The sequence below is a fragment of the Martes martes genome, assembly GCF_963455335.1.
Source record: "Martes martes genome assembly, chromosome: 5".
NCBI classification, from domain to species: Eukaryota; Metazoa; Chordata; class Mammalia; order Carnivora; family Mustelidae; genus Martes; species Martes martes.
This window is the reverse complement of record NC_137892.1, coordinates 63,018,500-63,043,993: the sequence shown is the minus strand read 5'-3', so window position 1 is coordinate 63,043,993 and position 25,494 is coordinate 63,018,500. Positions and strand designations below refer to the sequence as shown.

At 37.7% G+C, this 25,494-nt stretch overlaps 1 protein-coding gene and 1 pseudogene across 2 annotated transcripts in view; one reads left to right on the top strand and one right to left on the bottom strand.

Annotated features, from left to right (window-relative positions):
- Positions 1-2,183, bottom strand: part of AP3B1 (adaptor related protein complex 3 subunit beta 1) — a 282,043-nt gene extending 279,860 nt beyond the window's left edge. Inside the window, exon 1 of the mRNA XM_080804718.1 lies at positions 1,889-2,183. Within this exon, the coding sequence (XP_080660844.1) occupies positions 1,889-2,016 (128 nt within the window). The 5' untranslated portion in view covers positions 2,017-2,183. The remainder of the gene's footprint in view (positions 1-1,888) is intronic.
- Positions 1-25,494, top strand: part of LOC308342884 (large ribosomal subunit protein uL23-like) — a 1,151,147-nt pseudogene that overhangs the window by 504,856 nt on the left and 620,797 nt on the right. The window lies entirely within an intron of this gene.

Here is a 25,494-nt window from a genome sequence, read left to right as displayed (position 1 = left end):
AAAATTTCATCAGGTAGTAAGCAGCATATCCAAGTGCTTGAGAAAATGGGCTTTCAGATTAGAATGTCTGTGTTCAAGTTCAGAGAGAATCCAATGTTATAACCTTGTGATCTTGGACAAGTTAACCACTTGTGCTCCAATTTCTTCATCTGCAAAGCAGAATCAGATAAGTACCTGGTAACAAGCCACTGAGGTTGTAAGGAGAACTGAATGAGATAATAAATGTAAAATAATGTGCACAAATGCACAAGCACTCCATAAATGTTAGCTATTTTTATTTTAAATCCAACCTGCTTGGTCACCTCAACAGTCTTAGTCAAAGCTGTACATCTTTCCCCAAACCAGGCCCAAATCTGACAAAACAGCAAATCAGAAACTCTAAGAGAAAAACGTCTTAGATGTTAACAAACCATAAAAGTAAATTAATTGTAAGTAAATCACATGCAAAACAGACTGACACTGACTTATAGGGTAATTCAGCAGCTGAACATTTTGCTAATAGAAGTGTAAAGCTACAACAAGCTTCCTATTAGAACAACCCATCATCCAAATACACTGAATGAAAAATGAAAAGAAATTGGTTATCTTACCTGAGAACAAAAGGGGCAGAAAACTGTATTCCATATGCTGTATATAAGATTTCGGTCAGCTTAGTACAATCAAAATTTAAACCCAATGTCAAAGACTAGCAATTTTGCAGACTACCCAATTTTATTAGTAAAACTTAAATTACATTTTAATTTTACTCTTCTGACACCTGCAAAGCCATCAGCACAGCTTTCACTTAATTCAGTATGAATCCAGTGACAGCCTACTATGTGACCCCAGAGAGTAATGAGACATTAAAAATAAGAGAAATGTAAAAATATTCCAATAAAATATAAAGTTACCAGAAATCTGTAAGTTTAAAACCCCTCCCACCGAAAGATTTGGGGAGGTTTTCTCTTCAGTTTTCGATGGTACTTAAATATTTTTGCTTTTAAAAACTATACACTGGGGGCGCCTGGGTGGCTGAATGGGTTAAGCCTCTGCCTTAGGCTCAGGTCTCGATCTCAGGGTCCTAGGGAGCCCCGCGTCGGGCACTCTGCTCAGCAGGGAGCCTGCTTTCCCCCATCCCTCTGCCTGCCTCTCTGCCTACGTGTGATCTCTCTGTCTCTCCGTCAAATAAATAAATAAAATCTTAAAAAAAAAAAAACTATACACTATTTAGTATTTTTTTAAAATTCACGTTATTAATTTGTAAAACTCTAGAATTTATTCACAAATTCTTAAATATTCTCTACTCTGTTTGTTATTACACTGTTTGGAATTGAACTTTTCTTTTTTCTCTGTAAAGCAAAGAATATTACCCAAGAACATGAATGTTCGTATGAACGGTTTGTCCATTCATAAAGCGCCTAAAACACCTCCATGCTCCTACACTCCACGGCCAGAGAACAGTTTCCCATAAGCAAAAAACACTCTAACGCGCCCTAACTCCCCCAAACACCTCTTTCACCATAACACGCCCATTCTCCAAGCTTGACCCAGCAAATATTAAATTAGGTAGAAGTGTTTGTTCACAACTCAGATTCCTGTGCCCCAGCCCAGACTAACTCAATCAGAGTCCTTAGGAATGAGACCTGAAGCTCTGCAAACAGTTCTTTTCTCACTAAAGTTTGAAAACTACGAGAGACCCCTACACACACTCACCCCAAACTCTCCAACGACTCCCACCACTCCCCGATGACCCGACCCAGCCCCACCCCCGAGAGGGAAGCGTTACCGCCGGCCCCAGTACGGTCCCAGGGCTACTTCACCCTTCTCCCGGGAGCTCAGCCCGGTGCCCGCTCCTCCCGGGTCCCCAGCTCCTCAGTCTCGCCCCCACACCCGAAACCTTTCTTCTCACTTCTTCAAATCGCTGCTAAAGAGGCCGAAGGCGCCTGAGGGGGAAATGGTTGAAGTCGCCTCCTGACCCAGTTCCGTCGCCTCCCCTCCTCCGGACTGCTCATTGTAAGCGAAGCTGTTGCTGGACATTGCTACGGTGCTGGCCGGGGTCTGGTTGGTCCTGCCGAGGGTTCTCTCTGAAGAGCTCCAGTGCCGAGGAAGAGGAACAAAACTACTTCTCGAGCGGAGGGGCGCGCGCAGCCGCTTCCGGACTCGTCACGGCTCCCTAAGCCGACCTGGCGGCCCACCCCCTGCGCATGCCCAGTGCGCAGGCTGGCCGGAGCCCACCATCGGCCTCTCCAGGGCCTGACTGGATTTACTTTCTCCGGGTTTTTGAAGTGACTGAGAGGCCCTGACCCGGTGCGGAAGGGAGGTCGTGGGCGGAACGAGCTGGGCCTCTCGGGTTTTAAAGGTTTTTTTTTGTTTTGTTTTGTTTTGTTTTGTTTTGTTTTGTTTTGTTGAGAAATAAGCGCTTGTGTCTGTTTTGCTCCCGAGCCCGGTCACTTTTACCTGACTCTTCCTGTAAACCAGTAGCATTCAGACTTCTTCTGAAATGTTAATTAACACACCTGATCAAGTTTCCTAAATCCCTGACGATTGCTTTTCCTTTTGTGAGCAAATTTCTACTCTTCTTCCTCCAGCCCTACATTCACAACTGTCACCACGAAGCCCTCTCCCAAATCTCTCCACTTTGAGGAAACCTCTCCAGATTGTGCCTTTGGGGATCCACTGACAAGTGTTCGTTCCACTGAAAGCTTTGAATGAAAATCCAGTAGCCAGCAGTTCCCAGGAGCTAAAGGAGTTCTTCCCACTGGCCTCTGGCTACCATAAATAAAACAGAGCCACATAGGGTGCCTGGAGTGGTGTATCATCTGCACGCGTCTTTACCTCTTTCTCACTGTTAGCACTCCCCAACATCTATCAGGGATGTTGCACTGAATGTTGCCTGGCCCCATAGTAGCACTTGATAAAGCCTCTTTCCAGGCATAATCTCCCCAGGCTGCTGGCTCAGAAAAATTTCAGCCTTCCTTATCTTTCCCTGTTCTTTCTCCCTCTGGGCAGGCGTTGAAACCTGGAGACCCAGGGGCCAGAAACTGTCAGAAGTCCAGTGCAACACAGACAGGGGGCCCAGCCACTCTAGGAGGAGGGTGGAGCCTGTTCAAGGGTCAACTCCTCAAAAGGCCACACAGAAAATTATGAAATACCATTGCACACCTGTTAATATAACCAAAATCTGCAACACTAATATGCTAAATGTGGCACAGTAGGAAATCTCACTCGTTACTGTTAGGAATGCAAAGTGGTACTGTCATTTGGAAGACAATTTGTCAGTTTCTTATAAAATTAAAGTTATTCCTATCATACAACCCTGCAATAGCACCCCTTGGCATTTACCCAAAGGGGTTAAAAAATATACCCACGCGGGATGCCTGGGTGGCTCAGTGGGTTGGGCTGCTGCCTTCGGCTCAGGTCATGATCCCAGGGTCCTGGAATGGAGTCCCACATCAGGATCCTTGCTCAGCCAAGACCCTGCTTCTCTCTCTGCCTCTGCCTGCCACTCTGCCTGCTTGTGTGTGTGCTCTCTCTCTCTCTGGCAAATAAATAAATAAAATCTTAAAAAATATTTATTTAAAAAATATACCCACACAAAAACCTGCACATGGATGTTTTTAAAAGCATCATTTGTAATTACCAAAACTTGGAAGCAATCAAAGTGCCCTTCAGTAAGTGAATGAATAAGTAAACTGTGGCCCATCCAGACAATAATACTATACAGTGCTAAAAAGAAAGGCAGTATCAAGCCATGAGAAGACATAGGGCAAACGTAAGTGTACATTACTAGGTAAGAGAAGCAAATCTGAAAAAGCTACATACAGTATGATTCCAACTGTATAACATTTTGGAAAAAGCGAACTATAGAGACAGTGAAAACATCAGTGGTTGCCAGGGGTTGGAGAGAGGGGAGGAGGGATGAATAAGCAGAGCGAGGAGGAATTTTTAGGGCAATGAAAATACCCCTGTACCATACCATTATAATAGATATATGTCATTATACATTTGTCCACACCAGAGAATGCTCAACACCAAGAGTAAACCCAAATGTAAACTAGTTGACTTTGGGTGATAATGATGTGTCAGTGTAGGTTCATCAACTGTAACAAATGTAGCACTTTGGTGGAGGATGTTGATAATGGGGAAGACTATGCGTGTGGGAGGGTAGGGAGTACATGGAAAATCTCTGTACTTTCCTCTCAGTTTTGCTGTAAACCTAAAAGTGCTAAAAAAAAAAAAAAGTCTTAATTTAACAAATGAAAATAAATTTAAAAAATAAAGCTACACTGTTACTGTGTAAGTACCCATGACCATGACTGAGTCTTCAGTTGGAGAGGAGGGAACATCCTCCCAGCTTCATAGTATAGACAAAACTTAGCAGGTTTTTCTTTCAGCTATTAAAATACCCCTCCAAGGAGCCCAGGGGACTCAGTTGGTTAAACAGCTGCCTTCAGTTCAAGTCATTATCTCTGGGTCCTGGGATAGAGCCTCATACCAGGCTTCCTACTCAGTGGGGAGTCTGCTGCTCCCTCTCCCTCTGCTGCTCTCTCACTCACACTCTATCTCAACAAATAAATGAATAAAATCTTTAAAAGTAAAATAAAATAAAATACCCCTCCAGAAATGCAATGATGAAATTTGTTATATGTCAATATTGATGATATTGATCAATTTACGTAACTACCTATTGCCGATTATTCCTGATGATGATAATGATGATAATCATAGATATACTTAATAGATGGCTTAATATGTACTAAGCACAGAAGTGATTTACATATATAATTCATTTAATAGTAAAAGAAGCTAGCTTTGGTTTCCTGTATCTGTAAAATGAGGAGATTGATACATACTCTAGAGAATCTCTGGCATATATATCTGCGTGTAGAATTTCTTGGTTGTAGATTACATGCACCTTTACTGAATAGCCTAAGTCTTTTTCTAATATGATTTTAGTAGTTCACCGTCCCACAGCAGTTTATAAAAGATCTTTCCTGGGCACCTAGGTGGCCCAGTTGGTTAAAGGTCCAACTCTTGGTTGGCTCAGGTTGGCTCAGGTTGCAGTCTCAGGGTCATGAGATCCAGCAGGGAGTCTGCTTAAGACTCTCTCTCCCTGGGGCACCTGGGTGACTCAGTCGGTTATGCATCTGCTTTCTGCTCAGCTTACGATCTTAGGGTCCTAGGTTTGAGCCCCACATCAGGCTCCCTGCTCAGCAGGGAGTCTGCTTCTACCTCTCCCTCTGTCCCTCCTCCCCACTCATGCCCTCTTTCTCTTGCTCACTCTCAAATAAATAAAATCTTAAAAAAAAAAAAAAAGTCTCTCTCTCCCTGTCATGGGGTGCCTGGGGGGCTCAGTCAGTTAAACATCTGCCTTTGGCTGAGGTCATGATCCTAGAGTTCCAGGATAGAGCCCCACATCCGGCTCCTACTCAGCGGAGAGTCTGCTTCTCCCTCTGACCCTCCCCCTTCTCGTGCTCTCTCTCTCTGCCAAATAAATAAATTAAATTTTTTAAAAAAAGAGTCTTTCTCCCTCTCCCTCTGCCCCCTCCTCCACTCTTTCTCTCTCTCAGATAAATAAATCTTTTAAAGAAAAAGATCTTTCCTCACATTCTCACCAACATTTGGATTTCTAAAAAGTTTTTCTCATCAGTATGATAGATATGAATATTATTTTTGTAATTTTCATATTCATGGTCATAATTAATTTAAGTATTTTTATATAATTATCATTCCACTTGCATTTTATTTTCTAGGAATTGAACATGAACATATTTACCCAATATTACATTCAGTAATTTGCTTTTCTAATAGATTTGAAGTTCTTTATTCTTCAATCTGTCATTTTTAATTTACTGGTTGATTTTACTTGCTGACATTTTATTCGGTAATATTTATTCATGCAGGAGATTGATCTATAATATATTTGACCTTGAATGGTGTAGGTATTATGGTTATAAGTTCCTCAAAATGGTGATTGGGTAACTTTCTTTTTCTCTTCTCTAGATTATTTTGTATAAGATATAAAGCATATATTCCTTGGGAAAACAGATAAAACTTCCTTTTATTACTAAAAAAGTAAACAAAGACTTGAGGACACTTCCTGTAGAAAGATACTAAATGCTATAATCTAGAAATATAAAAATAGTAACTACTTAGTTTGCCATCTACTGTTTCCTGTCTCTTCAGAATTCCAAAACCTTTTATATAGTTATGAGGCTTTTGACAGAGGAAAAAGGTCATGCTTCCAACCGGAAGAAACATCAGCTCTAATAAAAACAAAGGATTATCCTTGGATGCATGTTACCAAGTCGAAACCAAATTTTCTATTTTCTACCAGCATATACAGTATTTCAGGATTACTGTTGAGTAGACTATGTTTTTTCAAAAATGATTTTTCCCTTAGCATTTAACAAAATTTTTATTGAATTCTTTCATTTTAGTTTCTATTCAACTAAACTCTCATGATAATGGGCATTAAGTTTGGTGTGTATATTTTCAAACTTGTTTTCTAAGCATAGAAAAACAAACTGTATATGTGTATATTTTGCCAAATGTCAACTTAAACCATAATACCATTTTGTGTCTTAATTTTTTCTCTTAATTTATTATGTGTAATATATTAATGTATATATTATAATGTATAATATATTAGTATATACATACATATTATATATACATATTATGTATATCTTCTCTTAATATGTTTTGGATTATATATTTGTACCTTAATTTTTTCTCTTGATACATTATAGAAATCTTTCCATACTGATATAATCACCTCATTGTTTTAAACAATAACATAATATTCATTTTATAAGCGTAACTTCTTTTATTTAGTCAGCAACATATACAACTTCACCCATACATGTTATTGTACAGTAGCATCAATATTTCCAGAAGTTAAGAATCTGCAAGGCGATGGTTAGATTAAGTGACATGCACAGTTAAAACTTTAATAGATATTGCCAAGTTTATAGCCCCAAAAGAGGGTACCAATTATCTCTTCCACTGTTACCCTGTTTTACTATACCATTTCCAGTGATGCATATTATAAATTTTTTTAATGTTTGTTAATCTGATTGGCAAAAATAAATAAAACCCTCATTATTATTTAAACTTTCATTCTGTTTATTTTAAGTAGGGAGACGATATAATTTAGTGTGTCTTCAACACATGGTGCTAGCAAACTTCTAAGACTAAAACTTAGAAACTTGCCAGGGGTTGCACAGGGGAGAAGAGGGATGAATAAGCAGAGCTAGGAGGAACTTCTAAGGAAACTTCTGAAACTAAAAGGTGATACAAATCATAATTTTCCTGGAAGAGCACATATAAACCAGGACGTTTCCAGGCAAACATAGATATATGATTGCCCTAGATATGATGGAGTTAAATCATATATTAAATGGCCAACCAAATGTTTCTTCTGTTAATTATGCAGACTTGGTATTTGCTTATTTTTAAGTGGGTTATCCATCTTTTTGGTTGATAGGCACATTATATTATATTATTATAGATAGTGAATGTTAACCTTTACTCATTATTTTCTAGGAAAGTCTAAGTTATAAAAATTGATTCCAAAAGTTGTAGAAAACCTGAATAGATGAAATAATTACAGAAAAAGTTGAAAGACAGAATTCTATAACCAAAAAGGAACTAAACCAATGCAATTCTATTAGGTCTATAAGGAGCTTGTTATTTCTGTTATTTTAAACTATTACTGACTTTCAAAAAAGAAAAAGACAAAGTACTTTCGAATTCATTCTGTAAGACTAGCATGACTAATACCCAAGCCTCTATATTTTTTAAAGATTTTATTTATTTATTTGAGATAGAGGAAGAGTGAAAGCGAGAAAGATAGAGATAACGTGAGAGCACTAGCTGGGGAAGCGCAGAGGGAAAGGGAGAAGCAGACAGACTCGCTACTGAGCAGAGAGCCCAACACACATCTTGATCCCAGGATGCTTAACCAACTGAGCCACCCAGGCACCCCCCTCCACTCACTGGGAAACATATCTAGAAAAATGTCGCTAAGACCTATGTCCAAGAAATTACTGCCTGTGTTTTCTTCTAGGACTTTTACGGTTTCATGTCTCACATTAAGTCTTCAATCCATTTTTTATTTAATTTTTATTTTTGTTTTTATTTATTTATTTATTTATTTATTTATTTTTAGAGGGAGAGAGAAGCAAGTGCATGTGCAAGCAGAGGACAGGGGAAGAGGGAGAATTCCAAATAGGCCCCATGCCCAGTGTGGAGCCTGACATGGGGGTCAATCTCACAACACTGAGATCATGACCAGAGCTGAAATCAAGAGTTTTGGATGCTTAACTGACTGAGCCACCCAGGCGGCTCAATCTTCAATCCATTTTGAGTTTATTTTTGTGTATGGTGTAAGAAAGTGGTCCAGTTTCATTCTTTTGCATGTAACTAGCACCATGTATTGAAGAAACTGTCTTTTACTTATTGTATATTCTTGCCTCTTCTGTTGTAGATTAATTGACAATGTAAGTGTGGGTTTATTTCTAGACTCTCTATTCTACTCTATTAATCCATTTATCTGTTTTTGTGTCAGTATTGTATGTACTGTTTTGATTACTACATTTTTGTAGTATATCTTGAAATCTGGGATTGTGATACCTCCAGCTTAGTTCTTTTTCAAGTAGCTTTGGCTATTCGAGGTCTTTTGTGGTTCCATACAAATTTTAGGATTATTTGTTCTAGTTATGTGATCTTTTTAAAATTACATTTTCTTTTTTAACAAATTTATTATTGTTGTTGTTGTTGTTGTTGTTGTGATTTTAGACAGAGGGCTGGGGCAAAGAGAGAGGGCAAGAGAGACTCCTAAGCAAGCTCCATGCCCAGTGCAGAGTCTGTCACAGGACTTGATCTCATGACCCTGAGATCATGATGTGAGCCAAAACCAAGAGACAGATGCCTAACAAACTGAACCACTCAGGCACCCCTACATTTTCTAATTATATATTATTTATGCCTAGAAGTGCTATTGGATTTTCTCTGTGGTCACTCTGATGAATCAATTTAAAGGTCTAATAATTTTTCTCTTGGATTTTCCAACAGGACAATTATATCATCTATAAATATTATAATCTTTATTTTCTTTTGCAGTACTTATTTTTCTTATTTATTTTTCTTGTCTTATTGCATTAACTAGAATATACAGAACAGTGTTAAATGGTTATGGTGGTAATAGAAATAATTGTCCTTTTTCTGAATTCAATTGTAGTATCTTCAGTATTTCAATATTAAATGTGATGTGTGTTCTACTTTGCATATTTTGTGGAAGCATTTTAACATAATCTATATGTACATCACTTTGTATATGCATAAAAATGGTAAAAATATTTCTATTTCTATGTTATTGAGTACTTCTTTAAATCAAAAGAGCTGTTAAGGGTCACGTGGGTGGCTCAGTGGGTTAAAGCCTCTGCCTTTGGCTCAGGTCGTGATCCCGGGGTCCTGGGATTGAGCCCCCGCATCAGGCTCTCTGCTCAGCGGGGAGCCTGCTTCCCTTCCTCTCTCTCTTCCTGCCTCTGCCTACTTGTGATCTCTGTCAAATAAATAAATAAAATCTTTAAAATAAAAAAGGTAATAAAAAAAGAGCTGATAAAGTGTTATGAATTGCATTTCCAATGTCTATTATGTATATAATACAATTATATAATAATAAATATAGTAAGAATTTTAATGTTGAAAAATTCAGTTATTACATAATAAAGCTGACTGGGTAATTTTGTGTTTTCACTTAATATTTATCTAGTATTTTATTTAGAAAGTCTGTAGCTCTTTTTTGTTTTTTGTTTTTGTGGTTTTGGGGGGGTATTAACAAATTCAGGCTTGGGGGTTCCTGGGTGGCTCAGTCAGTTAAGTGTCTGTCTTCAGCTCAGGTCATGATCCCAGAGTCCTGGAACAGAGTCCCGTGTTGGGCTCCCGGCTAAGTGTGGAGGCTGCTTTTCTCTCTGCCCCTCCCTCCTGCTCTACTCTCTCTCACTGACTCTCTCTCTCAAATAAATAAATATGATCTTTTAAAAAATAAATAAATAAAAGTGGGTGGAGGACCTGAATAGACATTTCTCCAAAGAAGACACCGAGATGACGGACAAATACATGAAAAGATGCTAAATAGTACTCATCATCAGGGAAAAGCAAATCGAAACCACAATGAGATCTTACTTCATACCTGTCAGAATGGCTAAAATAAAAAACTCAAGATACAACAGGTATTGGCAAGGATATAGAGAAAAAAGAAAAAGAACCCTCTTGCACTGTTGGTGGGAATGCAAACTGGGGCAACCACTGTGGAAAGCAGTATGGAGGTTCCTCAAAAAATTAAAAATAGAGTTACTATATGATCCAGGAATTCCTCTACTTGGTATTTACCCAAAAAAAAACACAAAAATACTAATTCAAAAAGATATCTGCACTCCTGTATTTATAACAACATTATCAACAATAGCGAAATTATGGAAAAGAACCCAAATGTCCATTGACTAATGAATGAATGAAATAAGATTTAGTACATATATATATGTGTGTGTGTGTGTGTGTGTGTGTCTGTGTGTCTGTGTGTGTATGTATGAATATTACTCAGCCATAAAAAAGAATGACATCTTATCTTTTGCAAAAACATGAATGGATCTATAGGATATAATGCTAAGTGAAATAAGTAAAAAAAAAAAAAAAGAAAGATATCATATGATTTCACTCATATGTAGAATTTAAGAAACAAAACAAATGAAGAAAAAAGAAAAAAAAACCCTAGGCTCTTAAATGTAGAGAACAAACTAGTGGTTGCCAGAAGGGAGGTAGGTGGGGGGATGGGTAAAATAGATAAAGGGAATTCTTAAAATGATCCTATTCCACAGTAGCAACAAATAAGGCTTTAGAAACAAGCCTTAAGAAATGTATAAGAGCTAAGTGAAGAATAACTATAAAATTTTATAGTTTAAATATAGGGGAGAGGGGAGACCTGGAAGGAGAGTCTGTATTTCTGAATAGAAATATTCACATATTTAATGCACGTTCAATCAAAATTCAATTTTTTTTTTTTTACTAGACAAATTGAATCTAAAGTTCATCTGGAAGAATAAGTGCAGTTTTTAAACCAAAAAAAAATTTTTTTTGGAAAAGAAAAGTATAGCATCATGAAGGAAAACTAGATTTCTGTATTAGTTTCCAATGACTGATATAATGAATAATCACAAATTTCATGGCTTGAAACAGCATAAATGTATTCCCTTACAGTTCTGGAGTCCAGAATTTGAAATCAAGGTACACAATCTAAGGTATGGGCTGGGCCACTCCTTCTAGAAGCTGGAAGGGAGATCTGTCCTTCCTTATCTTTTCCAGCTTCTAGAGCTACATTCCTTTCATTCCTTGGCTCTTGGCCCCTTCTTTCATTTTCAAGGCCAGCAGCAAACATCGTGAAATCTCTCTCTCCCTGTCTTCACATTGCCTTCTTGAAACTCCCTCTTTTCATAATTTACAGGAATTAGGATTTGTATAAATCTGGGAGTCATCATTTTGCCTATCACAATCTCTAACATAATACCAAAAAATGAATTCCAGGTTAGCTAAAAATAAACCACAAAAACTGAATGAATTTTAGGAAACTATTTTCAGGATTGAAGAAAGAGTATCATTACTGAGAAATGGGGTAAGAAAGCCTCTTAGCACAAATCTGAAACCCCATGACTGATTATAGAAACAATAAACAAATATTTATAATACAATAAATTCTATACAAATGGTTTTAGCCTCCTTTACAGTTAGAAAATTACTCTTCTTATGGTTTTTTTTTAAGATTTTATTTATTTACTTGACAGAGATCACAAGTAGGCAGAGAGGAAGGCAGAGAGAGAGGAGAAGCAGACTCCCTGCTGAGCAGAGAGCCCCATGCGGGGCTCGATCCCAGGACCCTGGGATCATGACCTGCGCCGAAGGAAGAGGCCCAACCCACTGAGCCACCCAGGTGCCCCATTCTTCTTATGGTTTTAAATGGAACTGACATTTTACAAAGTTAGTGAAGACATGAAGCTAAAAAAATAAGCGTATTTTCTAAGTGTTTGTTTGAATTTATTGTAAGGATTAATTCTACTCCTATTTAAAAAATAGTTAAATTTGAATTATGAATAAAACAGTAGTATGATCTCTAATAACTAAGAGTTTTCATTTATTGAGCTCTTAAAGTGTTTCAAGTTCCAAGGTAAGGAATTTACATGCACGTACCATGGTTCTATTTCAACTGGCCCTCATTTGTACCTCTTGCCTTCACTGAGACACACTTTCCCTGGAATACTACACTTTAGGCAGTCTGGTCTTTCTGTTCCTTGATCCACCATGCTTGCTCTAACCTAAGAGACCTTACTTGCTGAGTTTTCTCCAGGAATATTCTTCCAGTGGGTCTTCCAAACTCTGTCTCTCTGAGCTTTATTTAGGTTTTATTCTATTCAGGTATTAGCTCAAATATCATCTATTCTTATTCAGAGATGTCTTTCGTCCGCACCCAATCTAATATGGCACCTCTTCCCACTCCCCATCCTCATTGGTTACAGAATTGATAGAGACAGCTGATTTGTTTAATTAAGTTATGCCTCACTCTCTGATACATATCCCTCTGGAAGTCTGGCATGTTAAAGAGGATAATATTCCCGGATAAAGTATGAAGTTTCTTTCACCAAGTGAACATGAGTTGTCAGGCCCTCCTATTTAAAGAAACCCCATGACTAATTATTTTGGAACATGAAGAACACTTCTGTAATTGAATTTATGCCATCTTCCAATTTACTAAGCATTTGGGGATTTTTGTACTTCAGGATTTCTAAAATGGTACATACCTGCAAACTTCTGCCTTGAAAATGCCATGACTTCCTTATTATATTTTATAGTGAAACTGATCTGGAAAAAATGCAACGTGATCAACCCTACATCAGGCAAAGACTAATATGTATTAAAAATGATGATCTATGGATGGAGAGAGTGTACCACTTAATAACACAAAGGGAACATTTTAAGCCACTTATAATTCTCTGAATTTATTTAAGCACTTTAGATGGCCTTGATCTCAGAGGCAAAGGCTTAAGTTATGTAAAATTATCTTGCTGTTATACTTTTTCTCAGATTCCTAATACACTGAATATTTTTATTCAGTCCTGGGGCTTGGAAGAAAGTTAAATAAGTAGGTAATATGTTCAGGGAAGTGAAGCACAGCTGAAGGACAGGTGCCCTGGAAATCTCCTCCCTTACGTCCTGTCTCTTTGGCTCACTTACAAAGTCAGGGAATATAACTTTCCTTCCTGCCACTCTGTTTTGGCTGAAAAAACAATAGCCGGATCCAGATTTGATCTCCAACCCTGTCATTAGCTAGATCCACAAAGGCATGCAATTTACTAATCTTTCTGAGACTCAAAGCTTCTAAAATCTATTAATTTTCATACACATTTAAAACAAAAATTTTTTTAAAAAGGAAAAGAAAATAACATTTTCAGAATCCCATTCCGGGCTAAAATAGACTACCTAACTTCTATTGTAACCAAATCTCTGGACTTGCCCCTCAATTTTGAAATTATAGGCGTTTATACCCATATACTCTCTCAGACATCTAAACTACTCTCTGATTATTAAAGCTCTGAAATCATATTTATAGGCAGAGAGGATTCTGAGTGTTTCATTAATTCCATCAACAAATACCTGTCGAACTTGCCTTGTACATGGAACATGCTGGAGATCATGCAGGGTACACACTTGAAGAAACGCCAGGCCTTGTGCAGAAGACATTATAACATCATAATAATAGAAGAGACAATCCTCTAGATAAGGACGCCTAATACTACAGCACAAAGCAGTAACAGTGAAAATATTTAATGTCAGTACCTTAACAGAGATTTAATTTTTCATTTTATGAATATTGCATAATTTAAATATCATTTGTTCACATCTCATTGTAGTTCAATTATTTTACTATGGGCCAAGTACTGTTCTAAGCGTACGCATGTATCAACTCATTTGATCCAAATAGAATCTTGTGTGGTAGTTATCAAGAGCATCCTCATTTCACAGGTGAAAAAATTGAGGAACAGGACTTGAGACAAGTTACACAGCTAATAAATAGGAGAGCCTGTCTTTGAACCTAGACTGGACATGAGAGTCCACACTTCTAATTACTCTGCTATACCACTTCTTCAGATACTTAGTAATATATCTTGGAGATTATACCATATCAATATATAGAAACACCTTCTCTTGTTTATAACTGCATAGCATTCCATTTTATGGCTGTATCGTAATCCATTAAAACTGGACCCCAATGAGCTTTTGATTTGTTTTTATTTTTTTTTAAGATTTTATTTATTTGACAGAGAGAGATCACAAGTAGGCAGAGAGGCAAACAGAGAGAGAGAGAGGAGGAAGCAGGCTCCCTGCTGAGCAGAAAGCCTGATGTGGGACTCGATCCCAGGACCCTGAGATCATGACCTGAGCTGAAGGCAGAGGCTTAACCCACTGAGCCACCCAGGTGCCCCTGATTTGTTTTTAATCTTTTGCTATTACAAGTTATCTTTAATTATACTTCTATAAATAATTTGATGTTAATATATTTTATATTATGTTGCTACCTATGAGTCTCTGGAAGGTGAGTCTGCGGCTATTATAGGACTCTAATGTGGCACTATTCCCATTATTGCATTACTTTTGAGAGATATGAGGTAGATGAGTAAATATAATAAGGTAAAAACAAATTGTGAGCAAAGTGATAAAAAATCACATAGAAGACATCTGAACTAGATGTTAATATATGGAAAAGTGAATGTATGCAGGTAAATGAAGTATACACAGACTTCATGGTAATGCAACAACTGGAGCTATTTTCACAGACATTAGGATGACAGAGTAATTCTATGTCTTAAGCGAATGTAAAGTTCTGAAGGCTTAAAATCGAACAATATTGTTTTTGAGGATAACAGTTAAAAGAAATCATAAAGCAGGCCCTACAAGGGTAGGAAATAAATCTTCATGATACCATAGAAAATTTCCTAAACCACTGACATACACACTAATGCATTCAAATGTGCCCATGCAGCTGGAGCTACAACAGTTGGTATAATCGCAGATGGAATGATTATAATGGAAGTAAAAAAGCAAAAGGGGATAAAGTAAAACCAAATGGCCTTCAATTACGTGGTAAATCACTCAATTTTAAATCTTGTAGTTCAGAATTCAAACCAAGCCCTATGCTTAAGGAAACTAATGGAAAATTTACTAGAAGTCATTCAAAAGGAACTGGAAAAGAAAACTGTATTTATAATAGAAAATATTTCAAATCACTTTAAGGTTCAATGTTAGCAGAACAGTCAAGAAAACCACGGCAATACAACTTGAAGATATATGCGCCACTAAATATTATAAATACAAATACCATTTTCTTAATCAAGACTATTTTTGTTGCAAGCAAAAGAACACCTGTCAAACCAATTTAGCAAAAAAATAAATGAGAAAATAAAAGGATGTAGGGGAAGAGATTTATTGAAAGATGAGTGAATCTAAGGACTCAAATGGAACCACTAGGATTTCGCCCCTCAGCTCTGCTTTCTGTCGGTGTTGACTTTATTCTCTTAAACTGTGGGTAAGCTAAGGACGTAGCTACAGGGAGCCTCAGTTGTACAAAATCACAGTTCAGCAACCCACACAAAGTAGAACCTTTCCTCCAGCAAATTCCCAGGAAAGGACACTGCTTGGAAATTCCCAGGAAAATGCACCGCTTGGCCTAACTTGGGTCATGTGCCTATCACTGAGAGTCATTATTGTGGCTGTGGAGATGAATGATTACGACTGGTTAGGTCTGAGTCACCCACTCATAACCTTGTCAGAAGGAGGGACCCTAGAATCAAATGATCGGGGTAAGAGAAGAACAGTTCCAGAAGGGCTGCTGATACTGCAAGGGGGAGCAGGGCTGCTAGCAAGGCAAAAACAATACTCATTACAAAATGTTAGGTAAAAATGGCAGAATAAAAATTGTATCTATGTTGTGATTACAACTACAGAAAAATTTGAATTCATATTTACTGGAGAAAAAGGAAAGCTGATACCTAAAACAAGAACCACCACCCAAATAAGAACCATTTGGCAATGTTCTCAATCAGAGGCAATTTTGGGTCCCTCTACACTTACCTCCAACCTGGGACATTTGGCAATGTTTAGAGACATTTCTGATTGTCGCAAATGGAGAAGTGCTATTGGTATCAAATGGGTAGAAGTCATGATACTGGTAAACATCCTACAATGCAGCCCCTGCAACAAAGAATTATCTAGACCAAAATGTCAGTAATGCTGCTATTGAGAAACAGAAGTTTCTGGCATACACGATACAGAAGTGATTTGTCTTCTTGAAAGGTTCTGTTGTTTGCTCAACAGAGGAAGGAGAAAAAGGAAGGAAAGAGAAGGTGGTTGTAGAGAAGATGATGAAGAATCAGGGACACAGGATGTTGAAAATCAAGATACTTTATCTCTAGTCTTATCTCTACAATTAACTGGCAGTGTGACACTGGCTAATCAGAGACTCTTGGAGTTTATGGTTTCTCACTGGTAATACAAGCAATCAAGCTAATTAACTTGCCCCTGAGGTTCTTCCAGCTCAAAAATTCTAATATTTTCTTGGATAGTTAAGAAGATTCAGGAAAAAGATAATCAAGTTTTAATGATCTGCATATTCTTGACTAGTTTTAAATACTGGCATCCCTTGTTTTTATGGACACATTATAGTATTTCTTCTTTTAATCAACATTTTTGGTATAAAATGAGTCACATTGCTAGACTAAAGAATGTAGGCCCAATAGTTAGGCTCTTTCTCAGGCATTGGTAACAGAAAACAATAACAAACAGTCCATTTCTCTGCATTCTTTTTTTCAATTTTTTATTTTATTATTATTTTTTTAATTAGGAAAGAATGTGGTATGCCTGCTTGGCTCAGTCGGTTGGACGTCTGAGTCTCGATCTCAGCTCAGGTCTCACTCTCAGGGTTGTGAGTTCAAGCCCCATGTTGGGCTCCACTTTAAAAATAAATAAGAGAGGAAAGAAAGAGAGAAAGAGGGAGAGAGAAAGCAAGCAAGCAAGCAGGGAGGAAGGGAGAAAGAAAGGAAGAAGACATAAATCCGGACTCTTTGAAAAATCCTAAGATATGAGTATAAAAGGCATGGGAACTGCTTCCAAGTAAAAGAGATTAAAGAGCTAAAGCCAAATGCAATGTGTGAAATTTGATTAGATTCTGGATTTGAAACAAACAAACAAAAACTAACATAAGAGATATCTTTGAGACAGAGAAATGTGAATATGGACTATATGTTAGATGATATTATTGAATTAATATCACCTTTTTGGGTGCCATAATGGTACTGCAGTTACATAAGATAAAGTCTTTGTTTTTAGGAGATTCATGCTGAAACATTTATGGGTGATATGTAATGATATATGCAACTTCCTTTCAAGTGGGTCAGGAAAAGAAAGTCTTAAAAATAAATATATATGTGCATATATACACACAGTAGACACCATATACATGTGTATATATGAGAAAAATGTGGCAAAATGTTAATATTTGATGAATCTAGGTGAAGAGTGTACATATATGTATTCATTGTCCTTTCAACTTTTCTATAAGTTTGAAAATTTATTGTAAAAACTAAAAGAATAAAGCAAAAACACTGTATCTCGAATCTCAAGGTTGTGAAGTCTCTGAAAGTTCTAACTTCTTCAATGTACCTAATTGAGAATAGATTGCAGTATGAATTGGAAAGCTTCAAATGACCTGCTTCACCCACATAAACCCCTGATCTGTGTGAGTGCACATTATGTTGTAGAAGTCATCCACTAATACCATTGATGAAGAGAATGGATTATTAACTTTCAATTAAATGTGATTATAAAAAAATTTGATAGTCATGTAAGGCTTTATTACCAAGCAAACAAAATAAACCAGAAAGATACACTTACAGCATTTTTCTAGGGAATGCATTTGCCCAATTACCCTCATTACTTGTTTCCATATGCCCAACTTGGGAGGGAAAAAATTCTTTTCCCTCCCCTTTCTCAAATTCAAGCATTGAAAATCGATGTAAAAGAGCTCATGATATTAAATATTTTTTTATACTATTGTACACTGTATTAGAAAACTCCAACTTTATACATGATGTCTAAATCATGGAAATGCTGAATAATTTTTCACACATCAAATTGATTAAGAAATACATGAGAGGCATACAGTCCATTATAATTTCAGCGTTATTTATTGGCCAGCTTAGTAATGAAGGGAGGAAGGTAAGATGCTGTGATCTACTAATGCAAATGCACCATTCTATTCAAAGATACAGGATTTCTCTCAAGCCAAAGACATTGAGAGCCTGTCCTTTAGTGTAGCAGCTGGAGCAATAATGTGCTACAAGTGATAGTTACACTGCCAATTAGTTGCAGAGATGGGACTTAAACTGCTTTCCCAAGTCACCCAAATAAAATGCTCAGAGAATTAATGTTTTATCCTCCAGGGATCAATGGATTTCATTCCTTGCAGAAAAGTAACTAATAACATCTGCCCTATCTTTCAAAACCTATGTGTATCTCTTAGCAAAGGTAGAAGGTAGAATTTATTTTAACATAACTGAGTCCAATATTACTACCATATGTGTCCCCACTGAATGATTCTAACAAATCACAAGATTAAATAAAGTGTTTTGGACCAATTTTAACCAATCTGAATATTCCCATTTAGATTATAAATTTCTCAAGGACAAGTGTATCTTACACTTTTTGATGTCTCTACCTAGCACAATGCCCTAGAGACTCAGTAAATGCTATTGGCGATCATGTTTGCAACAGTGATGATGTTGATGATAATTTCTTGCAATAAAAATAAAGGAAATTGCTAAATCTATTAGCCCAGTGGAATTTTTGGAAGATGATAAAGTTCTTTATAATTATTTCATATTACCTACACAAGATTCTATTGTTTGAAGAGTTTAGAAAAGGTTATAAAATTTAATTAACTCAGAGAGAATGAAGGATACTTGAGAAGATTTTATTTTCCCTTCATAATTGCAATCAATATGATAAAATTGTCCTCAAGCAGTCATTCCTGTCACATTAGCATATACAGTTAGTTTGAAGTCCCAAATGATATATTCTCCCGTTGTTTCATGTTTCTTGACTGTTAAGGTTAATAGAAAGGGCCCGCATTCATTACAATAAGATGGTACTAAAAATATAATCTGACCCAATTAGTGAAAGAAGCTCTTGTCTCATATAAGTGATAATTCCAGTTGTAAGCAGCAGAGGTAGTTGTTTTCACAGAAAATGCAAGGTACTAATTGCTCATATTTACATTGTCCCCCAATTATAATTTTAAATGTTAAAATCTTATTAATTATTGATCTTAAGTATTATAATTCCTTCTCTCTCTCCTTTTTGCCTTTCTTCAGCAAGTTTTTTTTCCTAGACAGGTCAACACTATCAATTATTTTTTGTTTATTCAATTTTTAACTCTCTAATTGAGGTCCTCAATTATTATGACAAGCATAAATATCCCAGGGTGGACACTATTATAATTAAACCACTATTAAAAAATAACTGCTTCTTGTTGCTCTCATAAGAAGATTTTAAATTAAATATAACAAATATTTATTGAATAATCACAATGTGCAAAGTACTGTGGAAGGTGGCATGGGAAAAGTAAAGATGAACAAATGCGTACCCTAACATGAGAGGTTTAAAGCAAGAGTTTGTGGATAATGAATACAAGACATTAACCTCTGGAAACCGTTTAATTCCAAATCTTCTCTATCTTAGGGACATAGCTCCCTGAGATAAGACTCTAGTGTCAACATTTAAATGGACAAGACCAAACCATGTTGACCTACTTTCTACCTTCTTTCTCCATTTATGTTCCTGCTAGAGCAATTAGCTCTGTTTAGTGCATAATCAGTTGGGATTCTGGGTGACTTATTTAATTATTCTTACCTTCAATATCTCCAATGATAAAATGAAGATAATCAGATGAATTTTAGAAAATTATAGTGGTGACTAAATGAGATGGAATGTGAAAATATCTCTACTGTGGCTGGCATCTATAGGTGCTCAATAAATAGTAGTTCTTAATTCTCTTTCTAAGTGTCTCCCAACAGCACATCTACCATACTGGAATGTCCATGTTTTGGACCACAAGGCAGTAGGGCAAAGATAAACGACAATGCTAGGGTGATGGCAGTCATAATTCTAGCTGCCACCATTAAGATTCTGACTTTGAGGGGCGCCTGGCTGGCTCAGTGGGTTAAAGCCTCTGCCTTCGGCTCGGGTCATGGTCCCAGGGTCCTGGGATCGAGCCCCACATCGGGCTCTGCTCAGAGGGGAGCCTGCTTCCTCCTCTCTCTCTGCCTGCCTCTCTGCCTACTTGTGATTTCTGTCTGTCAAATAAATAAATAAAAATCTTAAAAAAAAAAAAGATTCTGACTTTGAAGCTTTTTTTTTTTAAGATTTATTTGTTTAGTTATTTGACACAGAGAAAGGGAGAGGATCAAGAGAGAACACAAGTGTGAAGGACAGAGAGAAGGAAAAGCAGACTCCCCACTGAGCAGGGAGCCTAATGTAGAGCTGGATCCCAGGACACCAGGATCATGACCTGAGCAAAAGACAGACACATAACCGACTGAGCCATCCAGGCACCCTGACTTTGAAGCTTTAATGTCAGATAATTTTCTTCTATTTAATTTGTGTCCCTTCCCCCTGCTCCCCTCGCTCCTCAATCCCTACTCTACTCTGAGAATCCCAGCATACCAAGTCTCATTTCCCAATGAGTGCCCTATTTTCATAAAGTTCAGCTGTTTGAAAAGTTGGAGATATAACACAGCAAAGAATACAAACTTGATAAAGAATAATTTTGATGGTGACTTGACAGCAAAGACAGGAATAAGGGTAATAGCAATTTAACATATTTCATTTCTCTGATATGGGAAAATTGAGCAAGATTCCTAAGAAAAACAAATAACTTTAATCACTTTAAGTATGTTAAGAATCATTTTAAGGCATTGCCAAAGAGTCCAGAGATGGTGACAATGCCTTATTTAACTAGGTTGTGTTTGTTTTTGCCATATCCATGATGAACTATAACATTTTTACACTAAAGTAGATATGAGTGTGTGCTATCCTCATCTCATATCTTTGAAGCCCTAGGCAAGTTAGTAAGAACAGCCCATTGTTTTTACCCTCTTTTAAGAGAGGGAACAAATAAATAATTCAACCAAAACCTGGTGTCTGTTACGCTGATCATGAGTTCAATTAAAAATAAATACAGGGGTGCCGGCTGGCTCAGTTAAAAGAGCATGTGACTATTAATCTCAGGGTCATGAGTTTGAGCCCCATGTTGGTGGAGAGGTTACTTAAATAAAAAGGTTAAAACTTAAAAAAATAAATATAGAAAAATTTATGGAATATATGACATGGAAGCTATATTGGAACTGTATTGGAGAAAATCTCTGCTTTGTTATAATTAAAGTAAAAGAATTCTACACATATTGAAGTGGCAAGAACTAACATAAGTGTAACATTTTGGTATATGTTTACCAAGAGCATATTTCCCTGGAATATTTTTATTTGGTAAAAATTTTTTTAATCTAACAAGATAATATTTTACAGTAAAAAACATATGATCTGATTTTTTTTTTCTGCTGAGCTCAAGAAAATACAATTAAACCTAATAATCACTAGAGTTCAGCTATACTAAAGTAGCTAAATAGCTGAGGTGGTCTTGGTTAATCATTCATGGAAATGTAATTTTGATGATAATCTAACATTATTTAGTAAAGGACTTCATTTCCTATCTAAAAATTATTATTTCCAATTAGAAAGTCTTACTCCAAATAATTTTGTATTTTGTTATGTAGTAGCAAAAAATTACTTGAAATGGCTGGAGGCAAAATGGAATTACTCTCTGAGCCCAGCAAATCATAACATTTCAATATAGTCTAATGAGTAGAGTGAATCGGTAATGCAGAATCATTGTGAACTATTTCTGCTCTTCTTCCTGGCACTACAGTGAAGCACGAGATTGGAATATTGAACATTTCGGGCAAGAGCCAAGGTAATTTAAATTTTTATTGCTACATTTAGTCCTTGGCTTTAAACAAACCACAAAAAGAACCCTCAAAAAAAGTAATTTACTAAATCATGGTACCAATCAAATCATGAACAATCAAACTGCATCATTTGGCTTTCCTTGGGTTCTTTTTGTATTGCTAAGACATTAGACAAGTCTGACTGACAAGCAATATTTTCCTGCAAAGGACTTCAAAATGCTCTCTTGGAAGGCTGAGGATAGGGTTATGTACAGAGACTCAGTCTATCTTCTTATTTTGTAACAAAGATGGCTCTGCTGCATTTCCCTCTTGCTTTAATTGCCCTTGGGATGATTAACATTGGTTCCTAACTCCCAGTCAACAGGCTAATTAATTTGCTGAGGATCCAGTAAACCTGTTAGGCAGCTTGGGTCAATGGCCATCAAAATTCTATGATTCCTTAGAAGAGCCACCAATGGGGGCACCTGGGTGGCTCAGTTGGTTGGGCAACTACCTTTGGCTCAGGTCATGATCCCAGCGTCCAGGGATCGAGTCCCGCATCGGGCTCCCGGCTCCATGGGGAGTCTGCTTCTCCCTCTCAAGCTCTCGCTCGCTCTCATGTGCACTCTCTCTCTCTCTATCAAATAAAAAAATATATATTTAGAAGAGCCACCAATGAATCAAAATGTTGATCATTAGGGATCAGGGTAACACACATACACAAACACACACACTGCAACAGTGGTTTTTAAACATAACATAACCTTTTTTTCCAGTTGAAATCTGAAATTTCACTCCTCCTCAATGAGCATCTAAAAGATCCGAAAAAATCATAAATCTATATTCCTTTTAAAATGTATTAAAATTCATTTTAAAATGTGTTGAATTTCTGCTGTACAAAGTTACTATGCTGGACCCAGAAAATATAAATAATAATAGCAACCAATCAACATTTATTGAGTGATCACCTTGTGCCAGACATTATTCTAAGTTCTTTACATGCGTCAATCCACTCAATCTTTACAAGCTGTGGTTCTTTCTCCTAGATTCAGGCGAGAAAGGCCCCACTCAGGTCTTCCTCTCATTGCACCACTCTCTGCAGGATAAGGGGGCATGACCATCCAGAATCTGCCACCTCCTTTTTAAACCACTTTGTTTACCCAGGGCCTTGGCATTGCCTGACTAATTGGCGCCAAGAACATTTCAGGGACCGTGTGACCCTTTCCCCTTTCTCCATCCTCCTGTGAGGGGACAGTGCCACCTTTACTGCACCTGTAAGCCTTCTGATTAATGTTGAGAGCTCATTGTTCTCTCTTCTTTAATACTTTCTTCACATGACTTTTGGCTCACTATCCTCTCTTGGTTTTTCACTCAACTTACTCACCTACCTTGTCTCCTTTGCTACTTGCTCTCTCTCTCTCTCTCTCCTTCCTTTCAAGGTGGGGCTTGAACTCATGACCCTGAGGTCAAGATCTGAGCTGAGATCAAGAACTGGTTGCTTAACCAACTGAGCAACCCAGGCACCCCTGCTACTTCCTCTCATACCCCCAATATATGACTGTTCAAGTGTCTCAGGGCTCAGTCTTCAGTCATCTTACCTTTGCAGTCCATTATTAAATGGCCTCATTCTGTCTCATGGTTTTAAATGATGTCTATGTCTTGACAACTCTCAAATATATATTTCTAGCTCTGATCTTTCCCTTGAAACCCACCCTTTTATATCTAACTGCCTACTAGATGTCTCCATTTAAATTTCTAAAGGCATCTCAAACTTACATCCAAACATGTACAAAACAAAATCTTATTTACCAACCACCTCAACCTACTTTTCCCACATCCTTCTCCATTTCAGCAAATGGCAATATTCTTCTAATTGCTCAAGCCAAAAAAACAGTCATTTTTTTCTCTTCTCTTCTGTTTCATAAACAATCCATTAGCAAATCCTGTAGGTTTTACTTACAAAGCATATCTAGGGTATCAACCTTCTACCACGCTGTACGATATCAAGACTAAGGTTAAAATTTGAGGCATAATTCTGAGTGAGGGAGAAGCACTCATGGGTCCTGTTGCAGGTTGAGTTTTTGGGCAGAAATGGAGTTTCATGTGCAGAATTTTTATTAGGAAATGCCTTTGTGATCAGCCCCTATGTAAGGAAGAGGACAGAAGCATGCTTAGGCAGAGGGAGAAGTCATGTTACATTACAGGACCAATGACAAACTCACTGATAACATCATGACTTTTAGAACAAAAATGGCCTGTAAAAGTTGTCCTGCATTGGGCTGAAGTGGCCAAGTATTTATACCCTACCCTGATCAGTCATTGGATGTCGGCCTCCCTTGGAAGGGCATGAACTTGGGCATGGTAGCTTGCTACCTCTGAGGCAATCCCTCAAAGGGCAGATGGCTCAAGGCTCTCTTCTGACCATACTGCCGGCAGCTGGGGCAACAAGTCATTTCTTGAAGGAATATGTGGGTGGAGGATCTCCAGGTCTACTTCAAATCCCTAATCCTGGGGCACCTGGGTGGCTCAGTGGGTTAAAGCCTCTGCCTTTGGCTCGGGTCATGATCCCAGTGTCCTGGGATCGAGCTCCGCATCGGGCTCTCTGCTCGGCGGGGAGCCTGCTTCCCCCTCTCTCTCTGCCTGCCTCTCTGCCTACTTGTGATCTCTGTCTGTCAAATAACTAAATAAAGTCTTTTAGAAAAAATCCCCAAGCCTGGGACCCATTTTATGTGTGGTAAGAAGCGCTGTAAATATGGAGCAGAGGACTAACAAATCTGTGTATGTGGACAAACCAGAGTTCCCTTGGAAGAGCCACTTGCAAAGCAAGGTTCTAAAGAAGAGCTTAGGGGAACCGTTAAAGGAACTAGGTACATATGTCTAACCTGGCGGAGGTAAGACATTGGATATATAGTAACTGTATGTCTTCAAATATTTTTATTTATTTTTTTTAAGATTTTATTTATTTATTTGACACAGAGAGAGAGAGAGAACACAAGTATGCAGAGAGGCAGGCGTAGGGGGGAAGCAGGCTCCCCGCTGAGCAGAGAGCCCGATGTGGGGCTCGATTCCAGGACCCCGAGATCATGACCCGGGCCGAAGGCAGAGGCCCAACCCACTGAGCCACCCAGGCGCCCCAGTCTTCAAATATTTTTAAAGGCTTTCAGGTAGAGGAGGGATTAAGCTTTCTCTGCAGAGATACAGTAGGGAGAGTCAGGACAAGTGATTGGGAGTTTGAGAGTGGAAATTAGCAGATAGATGCAGAGCTTTCTAGTGCAACAGCACGAATGGCTTGTCTTCTTTTTTTTTTTTAAGATTTTTATTTATCTATTTATTTGACAGAGAGAGAGATCACAAGTAGGCAGAGAGGCAGGCAGAGAGAGAGGGTGAAGCAGGCTCCCTGCTAAGCAGA